The 23,954-nt window shown below is 55.2% G+C and overlaps 2 protein-coding genes across 2 annotated transcripts in view; one reads left to right on the forward strand and one right to left on the reverse strand.

The window, feature by feature from the left end:
* Positions 1-14,927, forward strand: part of Stab1 (stabilin 1) — a 29,659-nt gene extending 14,732 nt beyond the window's left edge. The window contains exons 26-69 of the mRNA XM_041662843.1: positions 1,722-1,817; positions 2,448-2,543; positions 2,679-2,726; positions 2,836-2,966; positions 3,130-3,241; positions 3,530-3,607; positions 3,686-3,784; positions 3,903-4,001; positions 4,122-4,253; positions 4,472-4,600; positions 5,039-5,095; positions 5,401-5,484; positions 6,241-6,436; positions 6,546-6,641; positions 6,724-6,769; positions 6,848-6,924; positions 7,038-7,163; positions 7,261-7,334; positions 7,441-7,515; positions 7,742-7,864; positions 8,147-8,194; positions 8,401-8,478; positions 8,583-8,729; positions 9,179-9,319; positions 9,409-9,468; positions 10,431-10,607; positions 10,679-10,765; positions 10,856-11,005; positions 11,109-11,165; positions 11,257-11,455; positions 11,818-11,967; positions 12,046-12,150; positions 12,304-12,411; positions 12,496-12,689; positions 12,787-12,931; positions 13,016-13,149; positions 13,236-13,401; positions 13,491-13,600; positions 13,691-13,810; positions 13,884-14,033; positions 14,108-14,215; positions 14,305-14,451; positions 14,531-14,647; positions 14,738-14,927. Coding sequence (XP_041518777.1) covers positions 1,722-1,817; positions 2,448-2,543; positions 2,679-2,726; positions 2,836-2,966; positions 3,130-3,241; positions 3,530-3,607; positions 3,686-3,784; positions 3,903-4,001; positions 4,122-4,253; positions 4,472-4,600; positions 5,039-5,095; positions 5,401-5,484; positions 6,241-6,436; positions 6,546-6,641; positions 6,724-6,769; positions 6,848-6,924; positions 7,038-7,163; positions 7,261-7,334; positions 7,441-7,515; positions 7,742-7,864; positions 8,147-8,194; positions 8,401-8,478; positions 8,583-8,729; positions 9,179-9,319; positions 9,409-9,468; positions 10,431-10,607; positions 10,679-10,765; positions 10,856-11,005; positions 11,109-11,165; positions 11,257-11,455; positions 11,818-11,967; positions 12,046-12,150; positions 12,304-12,411; positions 12,496-12,689; positions 12,787-12,931; positions 13,016-13,149; positions 13,236-13,401; positions 13,491-13,600; positions 13,691-13,810; positions 13,884-14,033; positions 14,108-14,215; positions 14,305-14,451; positions 14,531-14,647; positions 14,738-14,794 — 4,929 coding nt within the window. The 3' untranslated portion in view covers positions 14,795-14,927. The remainder of the gene's footprint in view (positions 1-1,721; positions 1,818-2,447; positions 2,544-2,678; positions 2,727-2,835; positions 2,967-3,129; positions 3,242-3,529; positions 3,608-3,685; positions 3,785-3,902; positions 4,002-4,121; positions 4,254-4,471; positions 4,601-5,038; positions 5,096-5,400; positions 5,485-6,240; positions 6,437-6,545; positions 6,642-6,723; positions 6,770-6,847; positions 6,925-7,037; positions 7,164-7,260; positions 7,335-7,440; positions 7,516-7,741; positions 7,865-8,146; positions 8,195-8,400; positions 8,479-8,582; positions 8,730-9,178; positions 9,320-9,408; positions 9,469-10,430; positions 10,608-10,678; positions 10,766-10,855; positions 11,006-11,108; positions 11,166-11,256; positions 11,456-11,817; positions 11,968-12,045; positions 12,151-12,303; positions 12,412-12,495; positions 12,690-12,786; positions 12,932-13,015; positions 13,150-13,235; positions 13,402-13,490; positions 13,601-13,690; positions 13,811-13,883; positions 14,034-14,107; positions 14,216-14,304; positions 14,452-14,530; positions 14,648-14,737) is intronic.
* On the reverse strand, positions 14,825-22,853 carry Nt5dc2 (5'-nucleotidase domain containing 2). The gene is made up of 14 exons (XM_041662844.1): positions 22,589-22,853; positions 19,000-19,184; positions 18,818-18,892; positions 18,533-18,588; positions 18,338-18,431; positions 18,121-18,249; positions 17,971-18,031; positions 17,783-17,885; positions 17,586-17,687; positions 17,266-17,347; positions 15,638-15,724; positions 15,413-15,553; positions 15,251-15,315; positions 14,825-15,168 (listed from the first exon to the last, which is right to left on the reverse strand). Exons 1-14 carry the CDS (start codon positions 22,806-22,808, stop codon positions 14,907-14,909), a joined length of 1,662 nt encoding a protein of 553 aa, XP_041518778.1. The 5' UTR covers positions 22,809-22,853; the 3' UTR covers positions 14,825-14,906.
* Between the last annotated feature and the right edge of the window lie 1,101 nt (positions 22,854-23,954).

The raw sequence follows: 23,954 nt of genomic DNA on the forward strand, positions 1-23,954 counted from the left end.
GGTCCCACACTTCTAGAATAATCTACAGTAATCTATCTCTGGAACTTCACAGTCTAGGCTCAAATTACTTGTTGTGGGATCTTAAAGCATTTTGAGGTTCATGAACCCTAGTTCTGGCAAGTGTTCAAAAATATCTAACATGGAGTCAGGTGATGGTGGTGGCACATGCCTTTATCCCAGTACTCGGGAGGCAGAGGCAGGCGGATCTCTGAAAGTTCGAGGCTAGCCTGGTCTACAAGAGCTAGTTCCAGGACAGGTTCCAAAAGTATAGAGAAATCCTGTCTTGCAAAACCTAAATAAATAAATAAATAATATTAAAAAATCTAGCATGGACCAGGCACAGTGGTGCACGCCTTTAATTCCAGCATTCAAGGGGCAGAGGGAAGCAGACCTTTGTGAGTTTGAGGCCAGCTTGGTGTGCAGAGAGAATCTCAGAACAGTCAGAGACACATAACAGACCCTGTTTCAAAATAAAACAAAAGAATATCTAAGGTGGGGGCAGAGAGCTGGCTCCGTGGTTAAGAGCACTGTGGCTTAACTGGGTTAGGTTCCTCGCATCCGTAGGGCAGCTAACAACTGTGTAGCTCCAGTTCCAGAGGATCTGATGCCTTCATCTGGCCTCTTCAGGCACTACATGCGTGCGGTGCACAGACACAATGCAGGCAAAACTCCCATATATAAAAATTAAGCATAAATAAATCAGGGCTGAAAAGAAGGCTCAGTGCTTAAGAGTTCTGGCTGCTCTTACTAAGAACCCAGGTGATTCCCAGCACTCACATGGCAGTTCACAATTGTCTGTAACTCTGGTCACCGGGGATTCAGTGCCCTTTCCGGGCCTCCACAGGTACCAGACAGGCATATGGTGTACACATACATGTAGGCAAAATATCCATGCGCATGTAAAATAATTTTACATACATAAATAGTTTTTAAAGAATATCTACTGCACTAGCAGGGAGGTTAGGTTGGCTGGCTCAGAGTCAGCCCCTTCACGGCCCTGTTCTTTCAATTCTGTGGTGGCCTCCGAGTCAGCAGTCTGTAGAGTATTGTCAATACAAAAATCAGGCTGGAATAAGGGGTAAAGCCCTGAACCCCATCCAGAGCCTTAAAACTTAGAACTCCATAGGAGCTTGGGAGCACTCAGGAGGCAGAAGCAGGGGATCTCACATTCAAGACCAGGCTGGATTACATAGCCAGACCCTGTGAAAGGAAGAAAGGAAAGAAAGATAAAGAAAACTCAGAACTGGGGTTTTGAATGCTTAGATATAGATGCCCCCCACACACACACAACAGTTGCTATCAGAGAAGAGGGTCTCACTTGTGCTTACTTGCAGTATAGACAAGCCCAAAGGCCTGTCCATTAGGGGAAGAGACCAGAACAGTTGACTGGGTGACAGGAAAGGAGGTGGGGTCCCAGTGCCCTTCCAGGGGCTGGTCTTGGCCAATCCCTGCCCACTTGCCAGAAGACACTGACCTCAGGCCAATGACCTTGACGGGGGTTCTGAGTCTAGGGTGGTGCTGAGTCTGCACAGAAGCATCCAGCCAGTACCATCTCTGATCAGTCTTAACCCCGAGAGCTGATTTCTCCTTGGGGTTCCAGAGCACAGATCTGCAAGGACAAGACAACAAGAGCTTGCCTGGGGTGTGGGCCCATCTCCTTGGGATCAGAGGAGGAGATGGGGCCTGTGGTGTGGGATAAAATTCTGTTACTTTCTCCCCAGAGTCGATGCACATGCAAGCTGGGCTTTGCTGGAGACGGCTACCAGTGCAGCCCCATCGACCCCTGCAGGGTGGGCAACGGTGGCTGCCATGGCCTGGTAAGAGGGGACAAGGGCTTTGAGGCCCTGGGGAGGCTCTCTGGGGAGGGCCGTTGCAGCGGGGCATGTTTGTCTTTAGCACTTGTATCTCCCTAAACTCCAAACCCTGCCATCACTCCCTCATTCTATCACAGGACAAAGCCCTTGTGCTGTGTTATTAAGGCCTTGGACCCTCCTAGAGCCTCTCAACCTGCCCAGCCCCTCTCACTGCCCCATGCTACCCCGTTCCTTGTTCCTCTGGCCCCGCCTAATTCCTTGCTGTCCCTTGACTTTCATACCCCACAGTATCTGCCTTTCCCAGACACTCCTCAGGCCTTGCCCCTCCTGCTTTCAAAAACTCAGGCTCCTGAGGTCAGGGTTACCTTTGTGGCCGTATAGCACTGGCTCCCCAAGTCTCTACTGGTGGGATGATCCCACATCGAGGGCTCTGTGGTACTGGAGCAGGGCTACTGAAAGGGCTTTTTGAACACAGGCAGGATAGCTGAAGAATTTAGTGGCGGCACAGGTAAAGGGTGGGGAATAGGTGATAACGGAAGGAGAAAAAGATGAGAGTAGATGGTATCCAGCTTGGTGTTTGGATGATGGATGGATGGATGGAGGCCACTAACTGTCTGTTCCTCACTCTACCAGGCTACTTGCCAGGCAGTTGGGGGAGGTCAGCGGGTTTGTACATGCCCCCCTCATTTTGGTGGTGATGGCTTCAGTTGCTATGGAGACATCTTCCAGGTACGTGGTGCACAGATTTGTTCTCTCCCTATGTCTGTGCCATCCTCCCATGTCCCCATGGAGAAGGGGATGATTGGGGACTTGAATTTGTTCTTGGGTCTATGGCCTCAGCTTTTTTTTCCCCCTGCCCCTTAGGAACTGGAGGCAAATGCTCACTTCTCTGCCTTCTCCCAGTGGTTCAAGGTAGAGACAGGGTTGGGCTCATGTCTCTAAGGCCTTCGTGGATTCAGGAATGCTACCTAGAACTCCCAAGAGTCACCTTCATCTCCCTGTTCCCACTCACTGTGTGCAGAATTCAAGTGTCACTCTTCCTGCTGGCAGCAGAGTCACCGCCCTGGTACCTTCTGAAGCTGCCATCCGTAGGCTGAGCCGTGAGGACCAGGCCTTCTGGCTGCAGCCAAAGATGCTGCCAGAATTAGTCAGGTGGGACAGCTGGGAAGGGCCTGGGCCATGGAAGGGATTCCGGGTGAGATCTTGGACCCTTCCCAGACAGGATGGAGAGGATCCAGTTCTTTGTTTACCATGTATCTACAAAAGTGGGGAGAGCCCAGGCTTAAGGTTCAGTGCCCCCAACTGTTCCCCATAGGGCCCATTTTCTCCAGGGTGCCTTCTCAGAGGAGGAGTTGGCCCGGTTAAGTGGACAACAAGTAGCCACACTGAGCCCCACGACACATTGGCAGATACACAACATCAGCGGGGTAAGAGCTGAACGCTGGACATGTCCCACAGTGGCTTTCTCCCAATACTTGGGCTCCCAGGAAACAAAGCTTGGGGTTGCCCAGGGCTGATTCAGAGACTACACACGTAGTTGTCTCATTAGAAGTGGTGTGTGCCAGCGAATGTAACCCTGCCCCTCTTTATGTGGGTACTAATGATGGTCTATGCACCTACCTGGTAGAACCTGAGGCCTGGTAGAGTCTGGTGGGGTGTCTCTTACACCATGTATCAGTGACCAACTAGAGTGAGCTCTGTCTGCTACCTTCCAGAAAGTCTGGGTGCAGAATGTCAGTGTGGACGTACCTGACCTCCTTGCTACCAATGGCATCCTACACATTATCAGCCAGGTATGGCAGGTGAAGGGAGCGTGGGGAACCTCCTGGGCCAGTAATGACGGACTGACAGCCCCTCCTGCTCTATACCAGGTCTTGTTACCTCCAAGAGGTGATGTGCAGACTGGGCCAGGGTTGCTGCAGCAGCTAGATAGGGTGCCTGCCTTCCACCTCTTCAGGGAGCAGCTGAAGGTAAAGGGGGTTCATTCAAGGGGAGTGAGTTCCCAGGAGGCTGCAGGGGTCTGGCTGGCTCCCCGCATCAGGACTGAGGGCTGCCGTACTCATCCTTGCTCCCTGTCTCTATTCCTAGCATCACAAACTGGTGGCCCAAATTGAGGCTGCTAAAGCCTACACCATCTTTGTGCCCACAAATCACTCTCTGGAGACCCAGGGCAACAGCAGTATCCTGGTGAGGCCTTGGGGATGGGCAGGATGAGCCCCCTTTGCCAAGATGCAGGGGCATGATGATGGCATGATGCTCAGGACCCTTGAGAGTCTTGGAAACCCTGAAGTGACTCCTCCCTGGCAGGACATAGACATAGTCCGGCATCACGTGATCCTTGGGGAGGCACTCTCTGTGGAGGTCCTTCGGAAAGGAGGACACCGGAATTCGCTTCTGGGCCCTGCCCACTGGCTGGTCTTCTACAATCACAGCGGCCAGGTTTGAAGGGCAGGGATTAGGAGACTCTTCCCCCAGGAAGAGTCTTAGGACCTGCCTTTGAAGCTTTCCCACCAAGGAGACCCTAGCCTCTGGTCTAGAAAGACTTCCCTTCCATTCTTGGAGCTATCCCCAGTCCTGGAGTATGTTCTTATCTTGTTTCTAAGAGGGAGGCTAGTGGGAGTGGGTAGGCAGATCCAACCTGCTGTCTTCCGTTGCAGCCCGAGGTGAACCACATGCCACTGGAGGGGCCCTTTCTGGAGGCTCCTGGCTGCTCCCTCTTTGGTTTGGCAGGGATCTTGACAGTGGGGTCCAGCCGCTGCCTACACAGCCACGCAGAAGCTCTTCGGGTAAGAAGCTGGCGCCAGAGGGATGTTAAATATCAGCAGCTGCAGGGGCTGGAGAGGTGGCTCAGCAGTTAAGAACACTGGCTGCTCTTCTAGAGGTCCTGAGTTCAATTCCCAGCAGCCACATGGTGGCTCACAACCATCTATAATAGGATCTGATGCCCTCTTCTGGCCTGCAGAACAGTTATACATAAAATATACATAAATAAATTTTAAAAAAAAGATCTGCAGCTGGGAGTGGTGACATACACCTTTAATCCCAGAACTCTAGAAGCTGAGGCAGGCAGATCCCTTCTTAAACATCAGGCCAGTCAGGGCTACATAGTAAGACCCTGTTTCAAAAACAAAAGTGAAACCCACAAGCATGCTGCTTGGTCTGAGTAGCAGGAACACTTGGCTAGTCTATCCTGGACCAACTGATACCTTCCCCTTCTTCTCCAGGAGAAATGCATAAACTGTACCCGGAAATTCCGCTGCACTCAAGGCTTCCAGCTGCAGGTGATGCTGGGCTCAGTACAACCCCGTACTTACTTCCATGTCCCCACTAAAGTCCCAGGTTCAGTCCTGCTGGGAACTTAACTCCCGGTTAAGACTGAACCACAGCCCTGGTCTGCTCAGGGGAGCTTCATTGTTGCCCTAGTCCTGATCCCTCTGCCGTCCCCTCATCAGGCCCGTCTGTCTTGGCCTCTACCTCTCCCTTCTACTACCCTTATGCTTGTCCAGCATAGTTGTTTATCTCTCTCGAACAACCCTGTCTCTTCCCAAGCCGGCAGGTGACCCTTCCTGTGTGTCTCCAATTCTAGGACACACCTAGGAAGAGCTGTGTCTACAGATCTGGCTTTTCTTTCTCCCGGGGCTGTTCCTACACATGTGCCAAGAAGATCCAGGTTTGCTCTGACGTGTCCCCTGCTAAGGCTTTGCCACTTTGCCTAGGAAGGAGAGCGGAGTAGGCCCAGGGAAGAGTTCAGACTGAATTTCAAGGACAGAGATGCTGAGTCTCCAGCAAAGACAGCAAAGCTGCAGCTCTCCAGCAAAGACAGCAAAGCTGCAGCTGGAGAGATGGCTCAGAGGTTAAGAGCACTGATTGCTCTTTCAGAGGTCCTGAGTTCAAGTCCCAGCAACCACATGATAGCTCATAACCATCTGCAATGAGATCTGGTGCCTTCTTCTGGCCTGCAGGCATGTATGCATACATACATACAGACATGTATGCAGACAGAACACTGCATATATAATAAATACATTTTTAAAAAAGACAGCAAAGCAAGGGTCTTAGGACTGTCCAAAATCAGAGAGCTACTGTTATTCCTGTGTTTAACCCCTGGAGAATGGACATGAGAGATACAGAGTTGAATCCCAGAGCTGGCACCATCAGCCAGCGCAGTACTGAGGCTTTCTTGTTTCTCCTGTGCAGCCCATGGAGTTGCCACTCTCCCTTGTTTGAGTCTACCCCCACCAGGGGAGGGTTGTGGAGGGCAGCCCCCGCATCCCCTGAGGGTTTTGGTCTGCCCTCCCTGGGTCTGTGCTTCCAAGTTGCTCTGTTTGGTGACTCTGAGATGTAACCATCTCTTCCTGGCTAATGACATCCATCCCGGCCTACCCTGGGCCTCTCTCCTCCCCTTCCCATTCCCCTGCCCCTACAGGTGCCCGACTGCTGCCCAGGCTTCTTTGGCACACTGTGTGAACCATGCCCAGGGGGTCTAGGTGGAGTGTGCTCAGGCCATGGGCAGTGCCAAGACAGGCTCCTGGGCAGCGGGGAATGCCGCTGCCAAGAGGGCTTCCACGGAACAGCCTGTGAGATGTGTGAGCTGGGCCGCTATGGACCCACCTGTTCCGGAGGTGAGGTCTGCAGAGAGTAGGGTGGGGGCCCTTGGGAAGGGGAGCAGACTGGGTACTACACCGTAAAGAGCAGGAAAGTAACTCCTGTCCTTTGTTGTCCCACTTCCAGTATGTGACTGTGACCACGGGCTGTGCCAGGAGGGGCTGCGAGGGAACGGAAGCTGTGTGTGTAATGTTGGTTGGCAGGGTCTCCGCTGTGATCAAAGTAGGTCCCAGGAGGTTAGGGTCAAGTGACAACAGGGGAACAATTTTGCTCCGAATGACCAGAACCTTCTGTCTACTCCCAGAAATCATCAACCTTCAGTGTCCCAAGAAGTGTGATCCCAATGCCAAGTGAGTGAGCCCAGCCTGTGGTGGGGTGACTGTGGGCAGGACAGGGCAGACAGGCTAAGTGGCTGCCATCCCTCCCAGCTGCATACAGGACGTCACTGGAATCCCCACCTGTATCTGTGCTGCAGGATACTCAGGCAACGGCAGTTATTGCTCAGGTTGGCCATCCGGATGCCCTGCATCCCACTCTGGAATGCTTGGGGTGGGCGTCCCACAGTCTCTCTAACCTTTTCCGTATCTCCTGTCTGTGTCTCACAACCTCTGTCCCTAGAGGTGGACCCATGTGCTGCTGGCCATGGGGGCTGCTCGCCCTACGCCAACTGCACCAAGGTGGCTCCCGGGCAGCGGACGTGTACCTGCCAGGAGGGCTACACAGGCGACGGAGAGCTGTGCCAGGGTGAGGTGCCCCAAGATAGACGCATGTGAAGGCAGGCCATGCAGATGGGCGGGGGGGTCATCAGGGCTGTTCCTCATCTCGGCGTTTCTTCCCCTAGAGATAAACAGCTGTCTCATCCGCCATGGGGGCTGCCACGTTCACGCTGATTGCATCCCCACGGGCCCCCAGCAGGTCAGTTGACAGGCTTAACACCGAGGCCTCTGTTCAGACTACTAGGTCTGGGGTGGCCCTGCCATTCAGGGCCCCATGCAGCCACAATGATCAGGATTTGCGACAGGTCTCTTGCAGCTGCCGTGAGGGCTACAGTGGTGATGGCATCCAGACTTGCAAGCTTCTGGACCCCTGCTCCCAGGTTAGAACCTTATATCCTAGCGCATTTGTCGAGAGAAGGGCACTGAGACCAGACACAGCTCTCCTCACCCTTAGGATGGCCCCAGGACCTCCCAACCCCTAGCTCTAGTCGGATTCAACAGCAGAAATAAAACTGTGAGGGGCAACCAGGGACTTTGAGGCATCCTTCCTAAGTCTGGTCTTTCAGAGGTGGCAGGATGCCACCACAGCCTTCCTCTTCTACCCAGAACAATGGTGGCTGCAGCCCTTATGCTGTGTGCAGAAGCACGGGGGATGGGCAGAGGACGTGTACCTGCAACCCAAGTCATACCGTGGGAGATGGGATCACCTGCCATGGACGAGTTGGACTGGTAATGATGCCCAAGTCTGACCCAGGCTTGACTGTGGCTATGCCCGACACAAACCTGAACTCCAATCTAGGCTAAGATCCCAGATTCAATTCTGATCCTTGACTATGATCCCATGACCCTGAATCTGACCCCTAATTCTTCCTGGGCTAAACCTCATCTGCATCACATGCAAACAATCCTGGCCCCAGATCAGAACCCTCCCTGGCTTTCCTTTCCTCATCTCTGCCTTGGCCAGACCTTGGGGGGAGCACCCAAAATCTGAACTGATCCTTGCTCCCCCAGGAGCTCCTACGGAACAAGCATGCCTCATTCTTCAGCCTCAACCTCATGGTGAGTAGCCAGCCTAGGCCTTTGAGGCCTGCTGGGCAGATGCCAACCTGCTCTGGACCTCTGTGCTCCCATCTGATTGGCTGGGGGGGTGGGCGGAGTTGGCTGGCGTGGACTCTTCAGAATTTCAGTTTTTCCCAGATCATTAGACGTTCCAAGTTGGTCCCAGATTGTTCCCCTTCCACTCACGTCGTGTCCTGCCTCCCCAGGAATACAAGGAGCTCAAGGGTGATGGGCCTTTCACCATCTTTGTGCCCCATGCTGATTTAGTGAGCAACATGTCCCAGGTATACAGCCCTGGGAGAAGTCGGGAGAGAGATGAGTGCTCTGGTCATGGCATGGGCAGAAGTGACAGTCATTGGCTCCCACTATCTTCCTGACTCTATGCTAGGACGAGCTGGCTAGGATCCGTGCCCATCGCCAGCTGGTGTTTCGCTACCACGTGGTTGGCTGCCGGCAGCTGGGGAGCCAAGACCTGCTGGACCAGGAATATGCCACTGCACTGTCTGGGCACACGCTGCGTTTCAGTGAGAAGGAGGTGAGCTCTCACACTGTTGGTCCTACTGGCTATAGAGTCTTCCTGCAGGATTCAACCCCCAGCTCAGCCCCCTTCAAACTGTCCCTGTGCCCCTGCCTCCATCCCTTTACTACTCAGCCTGGATCCAAATAGGAGGGAGTAGAGTCCGGCCCAGAGAATACCCACACCCAGGGCCCTCTCCGTCAGCACTGGCCTGCCCCAAGTCCGGATTCCCAAGTCAAGCTGATACCAGCATCATGCTCCCACAATACCAGGCCTAGTGTGGTTCCTTGTACAAGCTTCTCATAGTGATTCTGCCCTTTCCTGACTCATCTTCTACCTCAGTCCAAAGCCCAGCACTGTCTACCAAAAAAACTCTCCCCACCTCAAGCCCTGCTCTGGCCTAGGCACACCCCGTAGCTTCACTTCCAACCTCAGCTTTGCCCCATGCAACCACGGTCCTCCCACAGGGCAGCATTTATCTCAATGACTTTGCTCGGGTGGTAAGCCGTGACTATGAGGCCGTGAATGGCGTCCTGCACTTCATTGACCGTGTTCTGCTGCCACCGGATGTGCTACACTGGGAGGCTGACACTGTCCCCGTCCCTCGGGTATGGCTGGGCAAGAGCCTGGGACTGGGTGGCGGGCTGGGATCCTCTCTTCCTGCCTGACCATGTGACCCATGCATGCTCTTTCCCAGAGAAATATCACCGCCGCTACTGAAAGCTTTGGTTACAAGATCTTCAGCCGCCTAGTGACGGTACTGCTCTCATGAATGCGGGCCTGCCAGTGTGTGCGCATGCGTGTAACAGTATGCATGCTTTCCTCTTTCTGGGAACGAATGCGCCTATGGGAATTTCCTTGTACCATGTAAGAGCCTCTCGGTGTGGATACACGTGAGGAAATGCAGCCAAGGTGTGTGGAGACTTTTCCCTGCAAGTGTTCCCCTACCTACAATTTCAATTCATAGTCAACAATGTTGGCAAGATGGCTCAGTGGGTGAGAGTACTTGCTACCACACCTGACAACCCTGAGACCCATGCAGCAGGAGAAAACTGACTCCTGTAGGGTCTCCATGTGTGCAGTTGCGAGCATGCCCCCTCTCCCATGTCACACGCACACACACACACACCCACATACCCCAAAACAAAAACGAACCAGGTTAAGTATAATAAAAATATTAAATTGAAAAGCCCTAGAAATATCTCACATTTTAAATAACTTTTATTATGGTGTATTGTTTCAATTTTATTGTACCTCTCTCTCCTCTCAAGACAGGGTTTCTCTGTGTAGTCCTGGCTGTCCTAGACCAGGCTGGCCTTGAACTCAGAGATCTGCCTGCCTCTGCCTTCTGAGTGTTGAGATTAAAGGCGTGCACCACCACCTCCTGGCTATTTTTCATCCCTTATTGTAACTAGTTTATAAATAACCCTTTATCACAGGTAGAAGAAAGCAGTATATATATATATATATATATATATATATATATATATATATATATATATAGTTCATAAATACATAGTTCATATGTATGGGTCACTGTAATTTAAGGCATCTGCTGGGGCTTTGGGACCAATTCCCTGCAGATGAGGGGATGATCGTCCACCCAGGACTGCAGATAAGCATGGCTAATTATCTGGGCCAGGTTTCTCTGCATCTTCTTTCTGGCTTCTGGGGTCCAGCCTCATCTCTAAGTGTCACACCTTTGCTCCGCCCCCACAGGTGGCTGGTCTTCTGCCCATGCTTCAGGATGCAACTCATCGTCCCTTCACTATGCTGTGGCCCACAGATTCCGCCCTGCAAGCCCTGCCTCCTGACCGGCAGAACTGGCTCTACCATGAGGACCACCGTGACAAACTGGCAGCCATTCTTCGGGGTCACGTGATCCGCAATATTGAGGTGGGCACAGACCCGATCTTTGGTCCCTACTGCCTGCATGCCCAACTCCAATCATGTCTTCATTTTTTTAGGCCTTGGCATCTGACCTACCCAACCTGGGCCAACTCCGAACCATGTATGGAAACACTATCTCTTTCTCCTGCAGTCATGCTCGGCCTGTGAGTCTGGGGAGAGAGCTTGGTTAAGGACAACAGGGGCAGGGCAGTGAGGGGCTGCAGTGCCCATGATCCCTACATCTTCCCCTTTAGGGTGAGCTCCTGGTAGGTGAAGACAACACCCGCATTGTGCAAAGACACTTGCTCTTTGAAGGGGGCGTGGCTTATGGCATTGATCAGCTGCTGGAGCCACCCGGCCTTGGTGCCCGCTGTGATCGTTTTGAGACCCAGACACTTCAAATGGTGAGGAAGGCCACGGGCCACAGGTGCACGGCAGGGGCCCAGCCTACCTGTCCTGTCCTGTGCACCCACCTGACCCTGCAGTGTTGACCTCCATCCCCTCCAGAAGACTTGCAGCGTCTGTGGGCTGGAGCCACCCTGTCCTCGGGGCTCACAGGAGCAGGTAAGGGCCTAGAGGCTGAGAGGAGGGTTGAGGGGAGGGGCCGAGCACCATCAAGCACAGGCTGGCTGTGGCCTGACTCCTTTTGACCCAGGGCAGCCCCAAGTCCTGCTGGCGTGATTACTCCAAGTTCTGGGCAACCCCGCTACACTCCCTGACAATGCGTGGTGGAGCCTGGATACAGCCTAGTTTTTGGAACCACCATCGACTGGGTAGGGGCTGCCACCGAAACTGTGTCACAGTCATCTGGAAGCCCAGCTGCTGCCCTGGTCACTATGGCATTGACTGCCAAGGTAAGCATTCTGAGAGCAGCAGACAAGCTGACCAGCTCCTCTAGCCTCCAAGATGGCCAGAATCAAAGCTCTGGCTATTGCCCTTTAAGAAAGGATTTTGGGGTGCTCTAGGGTAGGGGAATGCTTCAACTGCGTGAGGGTAGGTGTACGGAAGATTCATAATCTGGCACGGAGTTCTGAAGGCTCTGGGTATTCTCTGGGGTCTGATGGGGGTCTCAGGGCTGTGAGGACATGGGTGAACTGACACTCCTTGAAGAGCCTTGGCTGGCGCTCAGTAGGAGAACAGACAGCAGATCCCGGGATGCAGGTATGTGGGTGTTCTCATGGGAGCCTCTGGTCCCTTCCTCTACGCTATTCCCTAGCTTGCCCTGGTGGCCCCAAAAGCCCCTGCAGTGATCACGGAGTGTGTCTGGATGGCATGAGCGGAAGTGGGCAGTGTAAATGCCACTCGGGTTTTGCTGGGACAGCCTGTGAATTATGTGCTCCAGGTACCTTTGGACCCCAATGCCAAGGTATGTCATCTCTGTCTTGTCCCATTCGCTCTCGCCCCACTTCCTTTGCCCTGTGTGTCAACTTGTCCTTCTCCCCAGCTTGCCACTGCACCCCGCATGGACGTTGTGATGAAGGCCTTGGGGGCTCTGGCTCCTGCTTCTGTGATGAAGGCTGGACTGGGCCACGCTGTGAAGTGCAGCTGGGTGAGTAGCCCTTGAACCTGGGCTGCTGTGCATTTGTGCACACACTGGCCGCCTAGCTGCACACACAGGTGGAGGCCCCTATGGTGGGTGGGAGGGGCAGCGGCTAGGAGGGGAGCTACTGACGTGATCTTATGGGATGGGTCCTGGGGACAGAGTTGCAGCCCGTATGTACCCCACCCTGTGCAACCCAGGCCGTGTGCCGTGTGGGCAACAGCTGTGAGTGCAGCCTGGGCTATGAAGGGGACGGCCGTGTGTGCACAGGTAAGCAGGAGGCTGTGAGTTGCTGGTAAGAAGTCCTGGACCCACCCTAGGTATGCGGCTCAACCACTCCTTCCTTGCCTCCAGTGGCAGATCTGTGCCGGAAGGGGCATGGCGGCTGCAGTGAGCATGCCAACTGCAGCCAGGTGGGGACAATGGTCACTTGCTCCTGTCTGCCTGACTATGAGGGCGATGGCTGGAGTTGCCGAGCTCGCAATCCCTGCCTGGACGGCCACCGTGGAGGCTGCAGCGAGCATGCTGACTGCCTCAACACTGGTCCGGTAAGCAGGTCCCGGGGAGCTGAGTAGTCTGGGTGTAGAGGCCTCACAGCCCACTCCTCCAGTCCCTGTGAGCATCCACTGCTCTCTCTGCCCACAGAACACACGGCGCTGTGAATGCCATGTAGGCTATGTGGGTGACGGACTGCAGTGTCTGGCGGAGCTTAAGCCACCTGTGGACCGATGCATGAGCAAATCAGCTCCCTGCCACAGAGACGCTCTGTGCACTGACCTGCATTTCCAGGGTATGCTTCCTTACCCACCTCCAACCCACTGTAGTATCCCCGGTTACTGTCCTGTCAATCATACACCCTCCCTTCTTCCTGCAGAAAAACAGGCTGGTGTCTTCCACATCCAGGCCCCCAGTGGCCCTTATGGCTTGACCTTCTCAGAGGCCAGGGAAGCCTGTGAGGACCAGGGAGCAGCCCTTGCTTCGCTCCCCCAGCTCTCCGCTGCCCAGCAGGTGCACAGGGCTCAAGGGTAGGAGCTAAGCCTATGGAAGCCCATTGAGTTGGGCTCTGGTCTCAGCATCTCCTCTTGCCCCTACAGCTGGGTTTTCATGTCTGCTTCATGGGCTGGTTGGCCAATGGCTCTGCTGCTCATCCTGTCGTCTTCCCAGCGGCAGACTGTGGCGATAATCGTGTAGGTGTAATCAGCCTCGGGGTCCGCAAGAACCTTTCGGAGCGCTGGGATGCCTACTGCTACCGTGTGCAAGGTACGTCCACTCTACCCACCTCTGCTTACCCCCAACCCTTGATTTCTCCAATACTCCTCTCTAAGCTGACATGCCTTCCCTCCCTGCAGATGTGGCTTGCCAATGTCGGGCCGGCTTCGTGGGTGACGGGATCAGCACATGCAATGGGAAGCTGCTCGAAGTCCTGGCTACCACTGCCAACTTCTCTACCTTCTATGGGGTGTGCAGAGGTCTAGCCTCAGAAGTGGGAATGTAGGCAGTTGGGATCCCCAAAGAGAAAGCTTGTCCACACCCCGTCTCCCCACCCTAGATGTTGCTGGACTATGCCAACGCCACCGAGCGAGGTCTGGATTTTCTGGACTTCTTGGACGATGAGCACTCCTTCAAGACACTCTTTGTTCCTGTCAACGAAGGCTTTGTGGACAATATGGTAACAGGAGGGGCTTGGGTACAGCTTGCGCTCTCTGGTGGGCCTAACCCAACAGATCTTACTCTGTTCATAGACGCTGAGTGGCTCAGACCTAGAACTCCACGCTTCCAATGCCACCTTTCTGAGTGCTAATGCCAGTCAGGGGACATGGCTTCCTGCCCACTCAGGACTTAGCCTCTTCATAAGAGATGAAGGCCCTGACAACAGTTCTAGGGTCCCTCTGGTGAGTCTGGCCTTACCAGTACCCTCCTGGCTCAACCTTGCTTACCAGGGGGCCTGACTGCAGTTTCTCCACAGACCCCGGGGACAGTTGTGGTCAGCCACATTCTCGTGTGGGATATTTTGGCTTTCAATGGTATCATTCACTCTCTGGCCAGCCCCCTGCTCACACCGCCACCGCAGTCTGTGAGTGGGCAGAAGTGGGAGACAGAGCCTCAAGGGGGAGGGGCTATCTCTGGCCTGGTCCTTGACACTCAGCCCTTTTTTGCTTACAGAGGCCGGTGCTGGGACACAAGCCTCAACCTGTGGCACTAAGCATGGGGATCGTGGTAGCTTCTGGAACACTGCTGGGGCTGGTAGCTGGAGCCCTCTACCTGCGCGCCCGAGGCAAGCCCACAGGCTTTGGCTTCTCTGCCTTCCAGGTAAAGAGGGGTTGGGGCTGTGGGGACAGGGTCCTTCTGTCATGTGTGGGGGCCTTACCAGTCACAGCTCCTCTTCTAGGCAGAAGATAATGCTGATGATGACTTCTCCCCATGGCAAGAAGGGACCAGCCCAACCCTGGTTTCTGTCCCCAACCCTGTCTTTGGCAGCAATGATGCCTTTTGTGAGCCCTTTGATGTGAGTGTGGGGTGGGAAGTGTGGCTGGAGGGGGGTGGGGACAGGCCCTGGGCTTAGCCTTACTTGGCTGCACCCCGCCTCCCTCTGCAGGATTCGCTCCTGGAGGAGGACTTCCCTGATACCCAGAGGATCCTCAAGGTCAAATGACAGTCTGGAATGGAAGCAGAGGCACTTGGAAGGACAGAGAGCACTTTTATTGCTTGTCAGGGTGGCTGGGGCTAAAAGAACGGATGGTCTGTCTAGGACAATAAAAGTGCCCTCAGCGGATGTGGGCCATGTCGCCGAGAAAAGGTGTCTTCATGCATCCAGTGCAGAGCTGGTCCATCCAGAGGGGCGCCTCGTGCTGCAGGGGTGTTCGACGTGGGTAAAACGTGAAGTCCACATGGTAGTTGAGCAGACAGCTCAGAGAGGCCATGTAGAGGTCAGAGAAGCGCACGAGGCGCCTGGAGAAGTAGGTGGGGTTGTGGAAGGTGCGGAAGATGCTCCCAAACTGCGCATTGAATAGGGCCTTGGTGATGCATCTGGGGAGAGAAACAGGGCACACATCAATGTGCTGAGAAAAAGCTGGGGCAGGGTCCCTGTCGTGGCCCCGGGTCTGCTCACCTCAGCTCTTGCCGCTCCTTCATCCAAGTAGCCAGCACCTGTCGCGACTCTGCATCCTGATAGGTCTGGGGGAACACAATATGGGGAGTGGGGTAAACACGATTTAGGAGGTGCAGCCCCAACTCCAATTTACCAGCCCCCAAGCCCTCCCGTTGTTCCTACTTGCATGCGTTCCAGCAGCCCAGTGAGCGCCTGCTGCCAGGTCAGCGAGTGCATGTACTGTTCGGTGTTGATGATGCGGATCTCGCGCTCCAGCTCAGGGATGATGGCTCCCGTGCGCCAGCCATGCCGCAGCATGAGATCCTAGTGGAAGGGATGGGAGGCAGACCTCAGCACCAGCTGGCAGGGCTCCCTCCTTCCCCGGGGAAAAAGCCCCCCACCCCTCACCGCCAGGTCACTGTAGAGGTGGTCACCGAAGTAGAGCACACGTGGCCCTCGCCATTCTGTCAGTCGAAGAAAGTCAAACAGGTTTCCCTGGGGAGTGGAGGACACTGCTGAGCCAGCTGTGCTCCCTTGACTGTGGGAGCCTGCCTGGCTTTGTCACCAGTCTTCCCGGCTCTCCCGAGGCAGCCAAAGCCAGCCGGATGCTGGGCTGCCCTTTCCCGTGGCCTCCCTGCTCCATGGCCCTTACTACTTCTCCCTTCCAAGAGAAAAGGGGGGCAGGGCTGCTTGCAGCAGAACATCTCTTGTAGGGGTGGATTGGCCCTCACTCAAGAGCCTCTTCCAATGACCTTTCACCCACCCAGATAAGGGCATTAATCCCTGTTTGTGAGAAACCACAAGGCCCTAGAGCAAAGAGCCCTGAAGTTCTTGTGAACCTCCTCAGTCTCCACCCACAGGGCCCTGTGGACCACCTACAGAGCGCACTGGCAAGCCATGTGCTTCTCTGCTCCAAGGCCAGGGAAAGATGACAACACCAAGGGACAACCATGACTGAGGACGCTTCGGGGGTAGGGCTGGGGGTGGAGTGGCCAGAGTTGGGAAGTACAGGGGCGCCCAGAGGTGAACACTCAGCAGAGCACAGTTCATAGAGCAACTCACAACAGTGAGCCACAGAGAGATGGGAGCTGGGGGTGGCATCCGAAGGGCAGTGGAGGACATGTCCCCTAGATCAAGAATCTCAAGGGGAAGCCGGGTGGTGGTGGCGCATGGCTTTAATCCCAGCACTCGGGAGGCAGAGGCAGGCAGATCTCTGAGTTGGAGGCCAGCCTAGTCTACAGAGTGAGTTCCAGGACAGGCTCCAAAGCTACACAGAGAAACCCTGTCTCGAAAAACAAAACAAAACAAATAAAAATAATCTCAAGGGGCAGATGAAGGAAAGATGCAGGGAAGGGCTCCTGAGAACTACACAGGGTTCTAATACAATGTTAGGCCTGAGAGCTGCCAAGAAAGCAAGTCACCTTCCCACAAAGAGGGCCACCGCAGTCTGACGGTAAGACAAGAGTTGGGGACTGGAGATCTGTGTGCGGCAGGCAGGATACTGAGCAGGGGCCTGCCAGCTGAGTTGAGGCATCTAAATGAAATGCCGTTCTCCTGGCCCCAGGACCATCTCAGCTAAGATGTCAGCTCAAATCTGGCCTTTCCTCTGAGTCACCGCACAGGAAACCAGGATGTGTTTCTGTGTGTGGGCACACGTGCATGTGTGGTGGTAGTGGGTGCCTAATCCATAAGCTGTCTCCCCAGTCTCACCTCAGGACTTCAACCAGGCTGGTTTTGCCTGTCGAGTGTGCATTCGAAGGCTTTTGTACCATGACTCAAGCGGGATATTCTAAAGGATAGCAAGGCCTAGAGGTGATGACCAGGGTCTCCAGGCTACTGAGTAGATACAGAATCCAAAGCAAGCAGTGTGACCAAAGGCCAAGCTCTCCTCCACTGTCACCCAGGCTTGTTTCCTAGTAGCCCTGTCCCGGTGCCATTTACTCTAGTCCACAGTGCAAGCACGATCAAGGCCAGAAGGCTTCCCCTGCATAGCCCAAGGCCACCTATTAGGCACTGCTTCCCCAAAGAGTCCTTACCTGCCGGTAGATCTTGCCCTTTTCCAGCCGCGTGATGCGGTCCCAGTGCAGGGAGCCTTTCTCATCAAGCTTCCGGAAAGGCCTGGGTGAGGAGTAAAGAGCCTGGCTTGCGTCTGTGACAGAGCCACAGCTTGGGCGCCTTTCTTCCTGGACCTATAAAGCCCCCCACTCAAGCGGCATACTGTCAAGCAAGGGGTCATCTCCATCTAAGCACAGAGAATACTGAGTCTGGGCCAGTTGGGTTTTGTGTCCAAGTCTTCTCATTGGAGTGGGGCCTGTAACCTCCTCCCATAACCCCAAAGTCCCTGCTAAGCTCATACTTGCGCCGGTCGGTGAAAAAGTTGGGCTTGTCTGCCTGGACAATGACTACATCGAAGAGCTGTCGCCAGTCAGGACCTACCATGTGCCGCATGCCTTTGTCCCTGTGTAGAGATGGCACTGGCTATAGTCCGGGAGCAGTACGGTGTCATCCCCTGTTCCAACCCACACACACCCTTCACAGCGGGCCTGGACTCACACAAAGCTGAAGGGACTGTTGGTGATGAGGAACAGCTGCTTCCCGTGGGCCACCAGGCGGCTCAGGACTGCAAACGTCTCGTCTCCTCTCAGGATGTACTTCTCTGAAATGGAAGGTGGGCCTGTGAGGGCCAGGCCTGTGATCCTCTGCTCAGGCAGGCCACGGTAAGGGCGACTCTCCACCCTTACCCATGTCTTGCTCAATCCACTGGTACATGAGGCCCTTCACATGCACATCCCGGATGGCATCCTAAGGGGAACAAGGAGACAGTGAGGACATGCCAGGGAGGAAGGCAAACAGACTCGGGCTCACCTAAGGGACAAGGCCTGCCTCCTCACCGTCACATCCTTATAGAGGTGTACTTGGTCAAACTCCAGGCCATGGCCCAGAAAGTAGTCCACCACACAGGATAGTAGTGCCATCTCTGGTAGGGAGAAGATGTCCATGAACTGCTTGATGGAAGGGCCCTGGGGACGGAGGTCAACTCTTAGCCGCTGTTCCAAGTACTAGAGACGGAGGGATCTGCCTTGGGGCACCGGCAGGCTGTGTGGGTACCTTGCCGTAGAAGCCGCTCATCTGGTATAGCGGGATGTGCTGGGTGCCACCGTATAAGTCAATTACTTCATCATCTGGCACGGGCTGGAGACCCCTGAGTTGGGGGTAAGTGGGGGGACAGATACCCTCAGCCGGAGCCCAGGAAGCAGTACAGGATAGGAACAAGGGTAGATTGAAGGTAGACCTGACACTAACCTGTAGGCTGTTCCCAGCTGTACATAATGAAAAGCATCAATCTTCATCAGAAGGCTCTGGAAGCATGCACGGGGCAGGGCCAGTGGTGAGGACGCAGGTTTTTTTGTCCTTGGACCTGAGCCAGCTTCTTCCCCAGTACCTCCCAACCCTCCACAACAAAACCTCTACGGACGCTACTAAGGGGGAAGCGACAGCCGAGGTCAGGGTGGCCCGATAAGGAGAGGAGGCTGAAAAAGCCGGCCCTGTGCACATCTAGTCAGGAAGGGACAGTGTCTAGCCACCCACCTTCTGAATGTCATAGTGGAGACCGCGGATGGCAAAGCTGGGGTCATAGTCATACTTCCGAATTCCCTCAGGGTACTGTTGGACAAAAAGCCAGGAGCAGGGCCAGCCCTCAGCTCAGGATACCAGGGGAACCCCAAGACTCAGCCTGGGTCCCTCTGGCTTCTAGGGCTTGGCTGCCTCACCTTGTAGTGCTCTATCAGGATGTCCCGGGCAGCACTGAAAATCTCGGGGTGCAGCGCATCTGCATACTGGGCCAGTGTGTAGTCGTAGTCAAAGCCGTAGACTTCAACGTCACTTAGGCTGATCTCATTGTTGGCGTAGATGGCTGCTGGGTTTAGGAGGCTACAGACCTCAGGGGGCAGAAGGTCTGGAGGGAAGGAGATCCAAGAGGACGGTGCCATTATGATGGTCACAGCTAAGGCAAATGGCCCAAGTACTTTATGGGTACCCAGCCCCATGGGCCCCACAAGATACTGAATTATTACATCTTGGCCCAGTCTGCTCTCCTCCGGGGGCCTGGTCATAGCTACAAGCCTCCCTTTCTATGTTAATCTGTCATCTGTGGTGCCCCACAGACACCAGTGTGTGGGAACCCTGGCAGCACTACTCAAAACCTGTCCAGGAGCTCCACTGTCCACTGGCTTGTCTTCCACTTTCTTGGGGTTACCTGTCAAGGGCAGGGTGCAGGGACTGTGGACTCCTCACACAAGATGCTGGCTGGCTCCATTTTGGCCTAACTGGAGGCCAAGGCCATGAATGCTACTTTTCCACTTTGCCCAGAGATGTGGTTGGGGCCCAAGAACATTAGAGGGGTGGAGAATCCCCCAAGGCTGCCAACTTGGAACACCTGCCCTAGCCCTGGGGAGCAAGGTCCCTCTAATCGGATTTCAGCTGCCTGCCAGACCACATAATGACATTCCCGGGCCAGAGCCAGAGAACATGCTAATCACCACAGGCGGGATGTAAGATGTCGGGGTTTGGGACACTACCCAGCTTGCTCTCTTCTGGTGACAGTCACAAGCCTCTGAAAAGAGTCACAGAAGAAGGCCAAGCCTGGAACTATGTCAAGAAGGTTCTGGGGTCCTAGGCTCACCCGCTTTGTCTTCCCCATCTGGAAAGTGGGCATGGTGTACGGAGAAAAAGGACATGATAGGACAGGCAGATTGGGCCCTCCCTCCCTCTCATGCCTGTGAATTTGAGAATGTTATCTTAGCCCCTGGGCTTGCTTCTCTTAAAAAGGGGAATAAAACCAGAACCAGCCTACTTCATGCAGCATTCTTGCCTGTACCCACACAACATGCAGGATCAAATGTAGGATGTGTGCAAGCTGGGTCTCGCTTGGTCAGTCCCGGAGTTGGAGGGGAAGGGGAAGAGAGGCAGGACTGGGGTAAAGTCCAAACCTCCAGGGAGTCTGTCATCAGCCACACTGATTCTGATCATCAGCCGAAAATCTCTGGCTCCACAGCACGTCTAGGAGCGGGGCAGACACCTCGTCTACGTGCTGAGCTGTTGCCTCAGAGGCCCCTTTGGAACACAGGGCTCCACCCCCATTTCCTTTAGTGTCAAGTGTAGGGAGTTAGGTGTGGGAACAGGTGTGGCTAGTTCCTCTGGTGGCCTACAGCCAGCAGCGAGCAGCTGTTCTGAAGATCCCCAAGTGCGGACAGAGCTCTTCACTGGGGCATGCTTAAGACACAGCGGATGGCCTCCCCCTAAAGAACAGTTTCTGAGAAACCCATCCAGGTCTCTGCTGCAGAACATAACTAGTAATTTCCACAACCCTACACTCCTGGATGTCAACTTTGCTTATGGCTTGCGTTAGTGTCCAGAAAACCACTGGGGTGGGAAGCAGAGGCATGGTATCTGTGGGCCCAAGTTTGCAGAGTTCTGACTAGGTCCATGCCTTGCCTCTACTTTCCAGGGTCTTCTGGGGGATTAAACCTTCCTGGGAACAGTAGGATGGGGAAACATACGGGGCCTAAGGTTACTTATCTCATTTCTGGACCAAGGGAATCCTAGCTCTGGGTGGTTAAACAGGCCCACTTCCTTCCATAGGTTATCAGTCGTGCTGAGTAGGCCAGGAGAGGGGATGCCATGAGTCAGCGGTCATCTGGTGTGCTTATAGTATCACTGGCTAGCCCCAACCTCCTCTCGTCAGGTTTTAGGGCTCTAGCAGTTTAAGACCACGTGCGAGTTTTACGGATCATCTCATTCCCTGCTCCAGTCTTGTGAGGTAACCACACATCTATCTCCACTGTCCAGAGAACCAAACTTGGGGAGGCAAAGGTCCCCAATCAATCGATCCAGCACCAGACAACTAAGTTGAGAGGCAGGTTCAGACCACGCCACCTGCTTCGGCCTCCTTTTCCTTCTATCATATGAGGACAAGCGTAGGCTAATGGTCCTCCACTGCTCTCTGAAGGGCTACTAGCCCCAGCCTTGACAGTTTTGTCCAGGCTCCGTCAGAAAACCTAGCCTGGTGAGGTCTGGGTTCAGAAGCAAGAAGTTAGTTCACCCTGGCACGTTAGTGTAGGTGACCCTGCACACAAGAACTCGGGGGCGGGGGGGGGGGTCCATAAGGATCCGAAGACACAGGAGGACCCTGAGGTTATGAAAGTAGACCCTCCTCCCTAACACCGCCAAGACACACAGGCTTCTCAGACACTCAGGGATTTTTCTAGGTGCAGAACAAAGACTTCTGTAAAGCTGCTTACCCTGCAATATTCCCAGTCCTTAAAAGCAACCATTCTTCAGAGGTCTCAACTATTCTGATTGTGGCTTGTCAAGAGATGAACTCTGGCCAACCTGCAGGTCTCCACACAGCTGGAGTGGAAACCCCTGCCCAGTCACAGCTGGAATCTCCCGACAGAGCCACTCTGTTTTACCAGACAATGCAAGCCAAAGCACCTCTGGGGCTTCCTCTAGAAGCTCCCCCCACCCCCACCCCAGCTTGTCCTTGTTCTTTCGGAGTCATCACCACAATCCTGGGACAGCAGCCTGAGGGTCTTGGGAGGGTGTGAGGAGGCCGGAGGCCACCCTGCTGGGCAGCGACAGGGGCCACAGCCCATACCACATCTATCTGCGGCAGAGACAGGGCCCCACTAGACCCCACCCAGACAAATGGACAGATGTTCCACACTCAGATCTCCTGCCTCATCAGCCCATTCCAGAGAGAGAGAAAAGGCTAGGGGAGGGGAAGTGCCCTGTACAGCTCTGGCTGGGACTACAGCAACATCCCGGGATTGCAGGGGGCTACAGTAACTTTTCGGATCCTCCAACGCCTTTACTCTAAACAAGCTGTTTAGAGTGTTGTAGACAGCCAGAGGCAAGCTAAGAGGTGCCTACAATGTCCGGCCGGTGTTGCCTTACGTCGGGCCGTCGGTGAGCACCGCTCGCTCAGTCTTTGTCCACACACTGGTAACTAAAAGCCAGCGGAGAACAAGGGTCTGAGGTTTCCACCGCCGCTGCCCAAAGACTGGACCCAGGAGCAAGACCCAGGGACGCGTGCGCAGCGGCTGCTCCAGGCATTTCAAGCTCCTGCACCCAGAAAATAAAACCTCCGCGCGCCCCGGGAGTCGTGGTGCTGTGCAGAGGCACCGCGTACCAACCCGATTGAGCCTTCCCAAAACGCCATCATGTTTTGGGACCCTGGCAAGCCCCACCGGGCACTTCCAGTAAGCTGCTCCCGGGAAGGTTGGGGACGGTGCCCCGGCCGTCTGTTGGGCGCCACTCGGCTGACGCCCTCCGGCGCACTGCCCACCCGGAGTCACCCACCGTGCACCAGCCTTCGCATGTCCTGGTAACGAGCCCACAAGTGCGCGCTGAGGTCCGCGCTGTCTGCGGGCGCCGAGCGCGGAGTGCTGGGGCAGTGGGCTCCGGGACCCGGCGGGCCGCAGCCAGGGCAGGAGGGTGAGGACGAGGCGGCCCGCGGTCCGCCGTGGCCTCCGCACAGCAGCCAGCGCCGAGCTGCCGCCCGCAGTCCCGCACCCGCCATGCCCCCTGAGCGCTACCCCCGCCGGTCCGCCGCCCTCCGACTGCCCGCCCGCCACCGTGGCCGCGTGCTTCTCAAGGCGGCCGACCAATGGGCGAGGCGCTGGAGTCCATTCGGCCAATGGGCGCACCACTCGGCCTGGGGGGCGGGAGGTCCCGGTCGGGGCGGGGCGGGTTCCCGACCCCCTTCTCCTTGTCCCCTGCTCGGCCCAGGGGCTCTGCGCCCCCCTTAGATCATCTCGGTGATGGCCGCACCTTCTTCCCTTGCGCGGGAAGTCGCTGGGCTTAAGAGCCAGAGTCTCCGAGAGGCCCTGGACGGTCCGAGGAGCAGGAGCGGCCGGAGTGCACAGCTCCTCCTTCATCCCACCGTCTTTCTGTCCCTCTTCTCAGCCTCGAGTTCCCCCTGACCCTGGCGCTTTCGTCCCCTCTCCAGTGCTCCTGCTCCATGGCCCTGTGCCCCTGCCCAGTTTCTGACCGACTGCACGTCGGCGTGCACGCCCGACTGGAGCTAGGGCCGCTTTATTCGCCTAACGCACCGAGAGCCCTTTCTGCCTGCAGTGATCATCCCGAAATGGGTGAGATCACTTAGCCTTCAGGGCAGCTGACGTCTGCTAAGGTAGCTTTTTCTTTGTATCGCCTGGTACCCGGCACGGTGACGGATTCAGCTAGGAGCCTATCTCCTAGGCGTACCCTGAGAGGCTGTGGGCCAGGATCATTGCAGCCACCTGGTTCTGGCGGCTGTCAATGGATGTGCCGGACAGTGCAGGCCCATAATTGAAATACCGCAGACTGTTCAATTGCTGTCTCAGTGAAATTCTTTTCTGCTTGAAAGCGCTCCATCTGTTTTCTTAGGCTGCAGGTGTACCCCAGGAGAGGCTGGTCCAGTATCCAGGGCCTTGGTGGTGAGCTGTCCACTGAGCACACGGGGACTGCTGGTTTAAGGAGGCGAGGTGTGTAATGTGTGTGTTTGTACTTCCACTCTATCTAGGCTGAGGATCGGGTGTGACAATCCTGGGCTGGGTACTGGTAGTTATGGATGTCAAAAGGGCTCTTGGGTGACCGAGCCCTTGCAGGCCCCAGTGACCAAGGTGGGCTGTGGAGACCTGGCCACATGTGAATCTCTTGAAAGTGGATGGACGCTCTACATGTT

The sequence above is a fragment of the Microtus oregoni genome, unplaced genomic scaffold (assembly GCF_018167655.1).
Source record: "Microtus oregoni isolate MIOR12 unplaced genomic scaffold, Mior012 000013F_ref0000133, whole genome shotgun sequence".
NCBI lineage: Eukaryota > Metazoa > Chordata > Mammalia > Rodentia > Cricetidae > Microtus > Microtus oregoni.

Excerpts from the sequence above, each read along its gene's own strand:
- Nt5dc2 (XM_041662844.1), bottom strand. The coding sequence starts at position 22,808 with ATGGCGGGTGCGGGACTGCGGGCGGCAGCTCGGCGCTGGCTGCTGTGC. Across the intron at positions 19,185-22,588 it reads CATGCGAAGGCTGGTGCACG|ACCTTCTGCCCCCTGAGGTC; the intron begins GTGGGTGACTCC and ends CCTTCCCTCCAG. Across the intron at positions 15,725-17,265 it reads AGGGCAAGATCTACCGGCAG|GGAAACCTGTTTGACTTTCT; the intron begins GTAAGGACTCTT and ends TCCACTCCCCAG.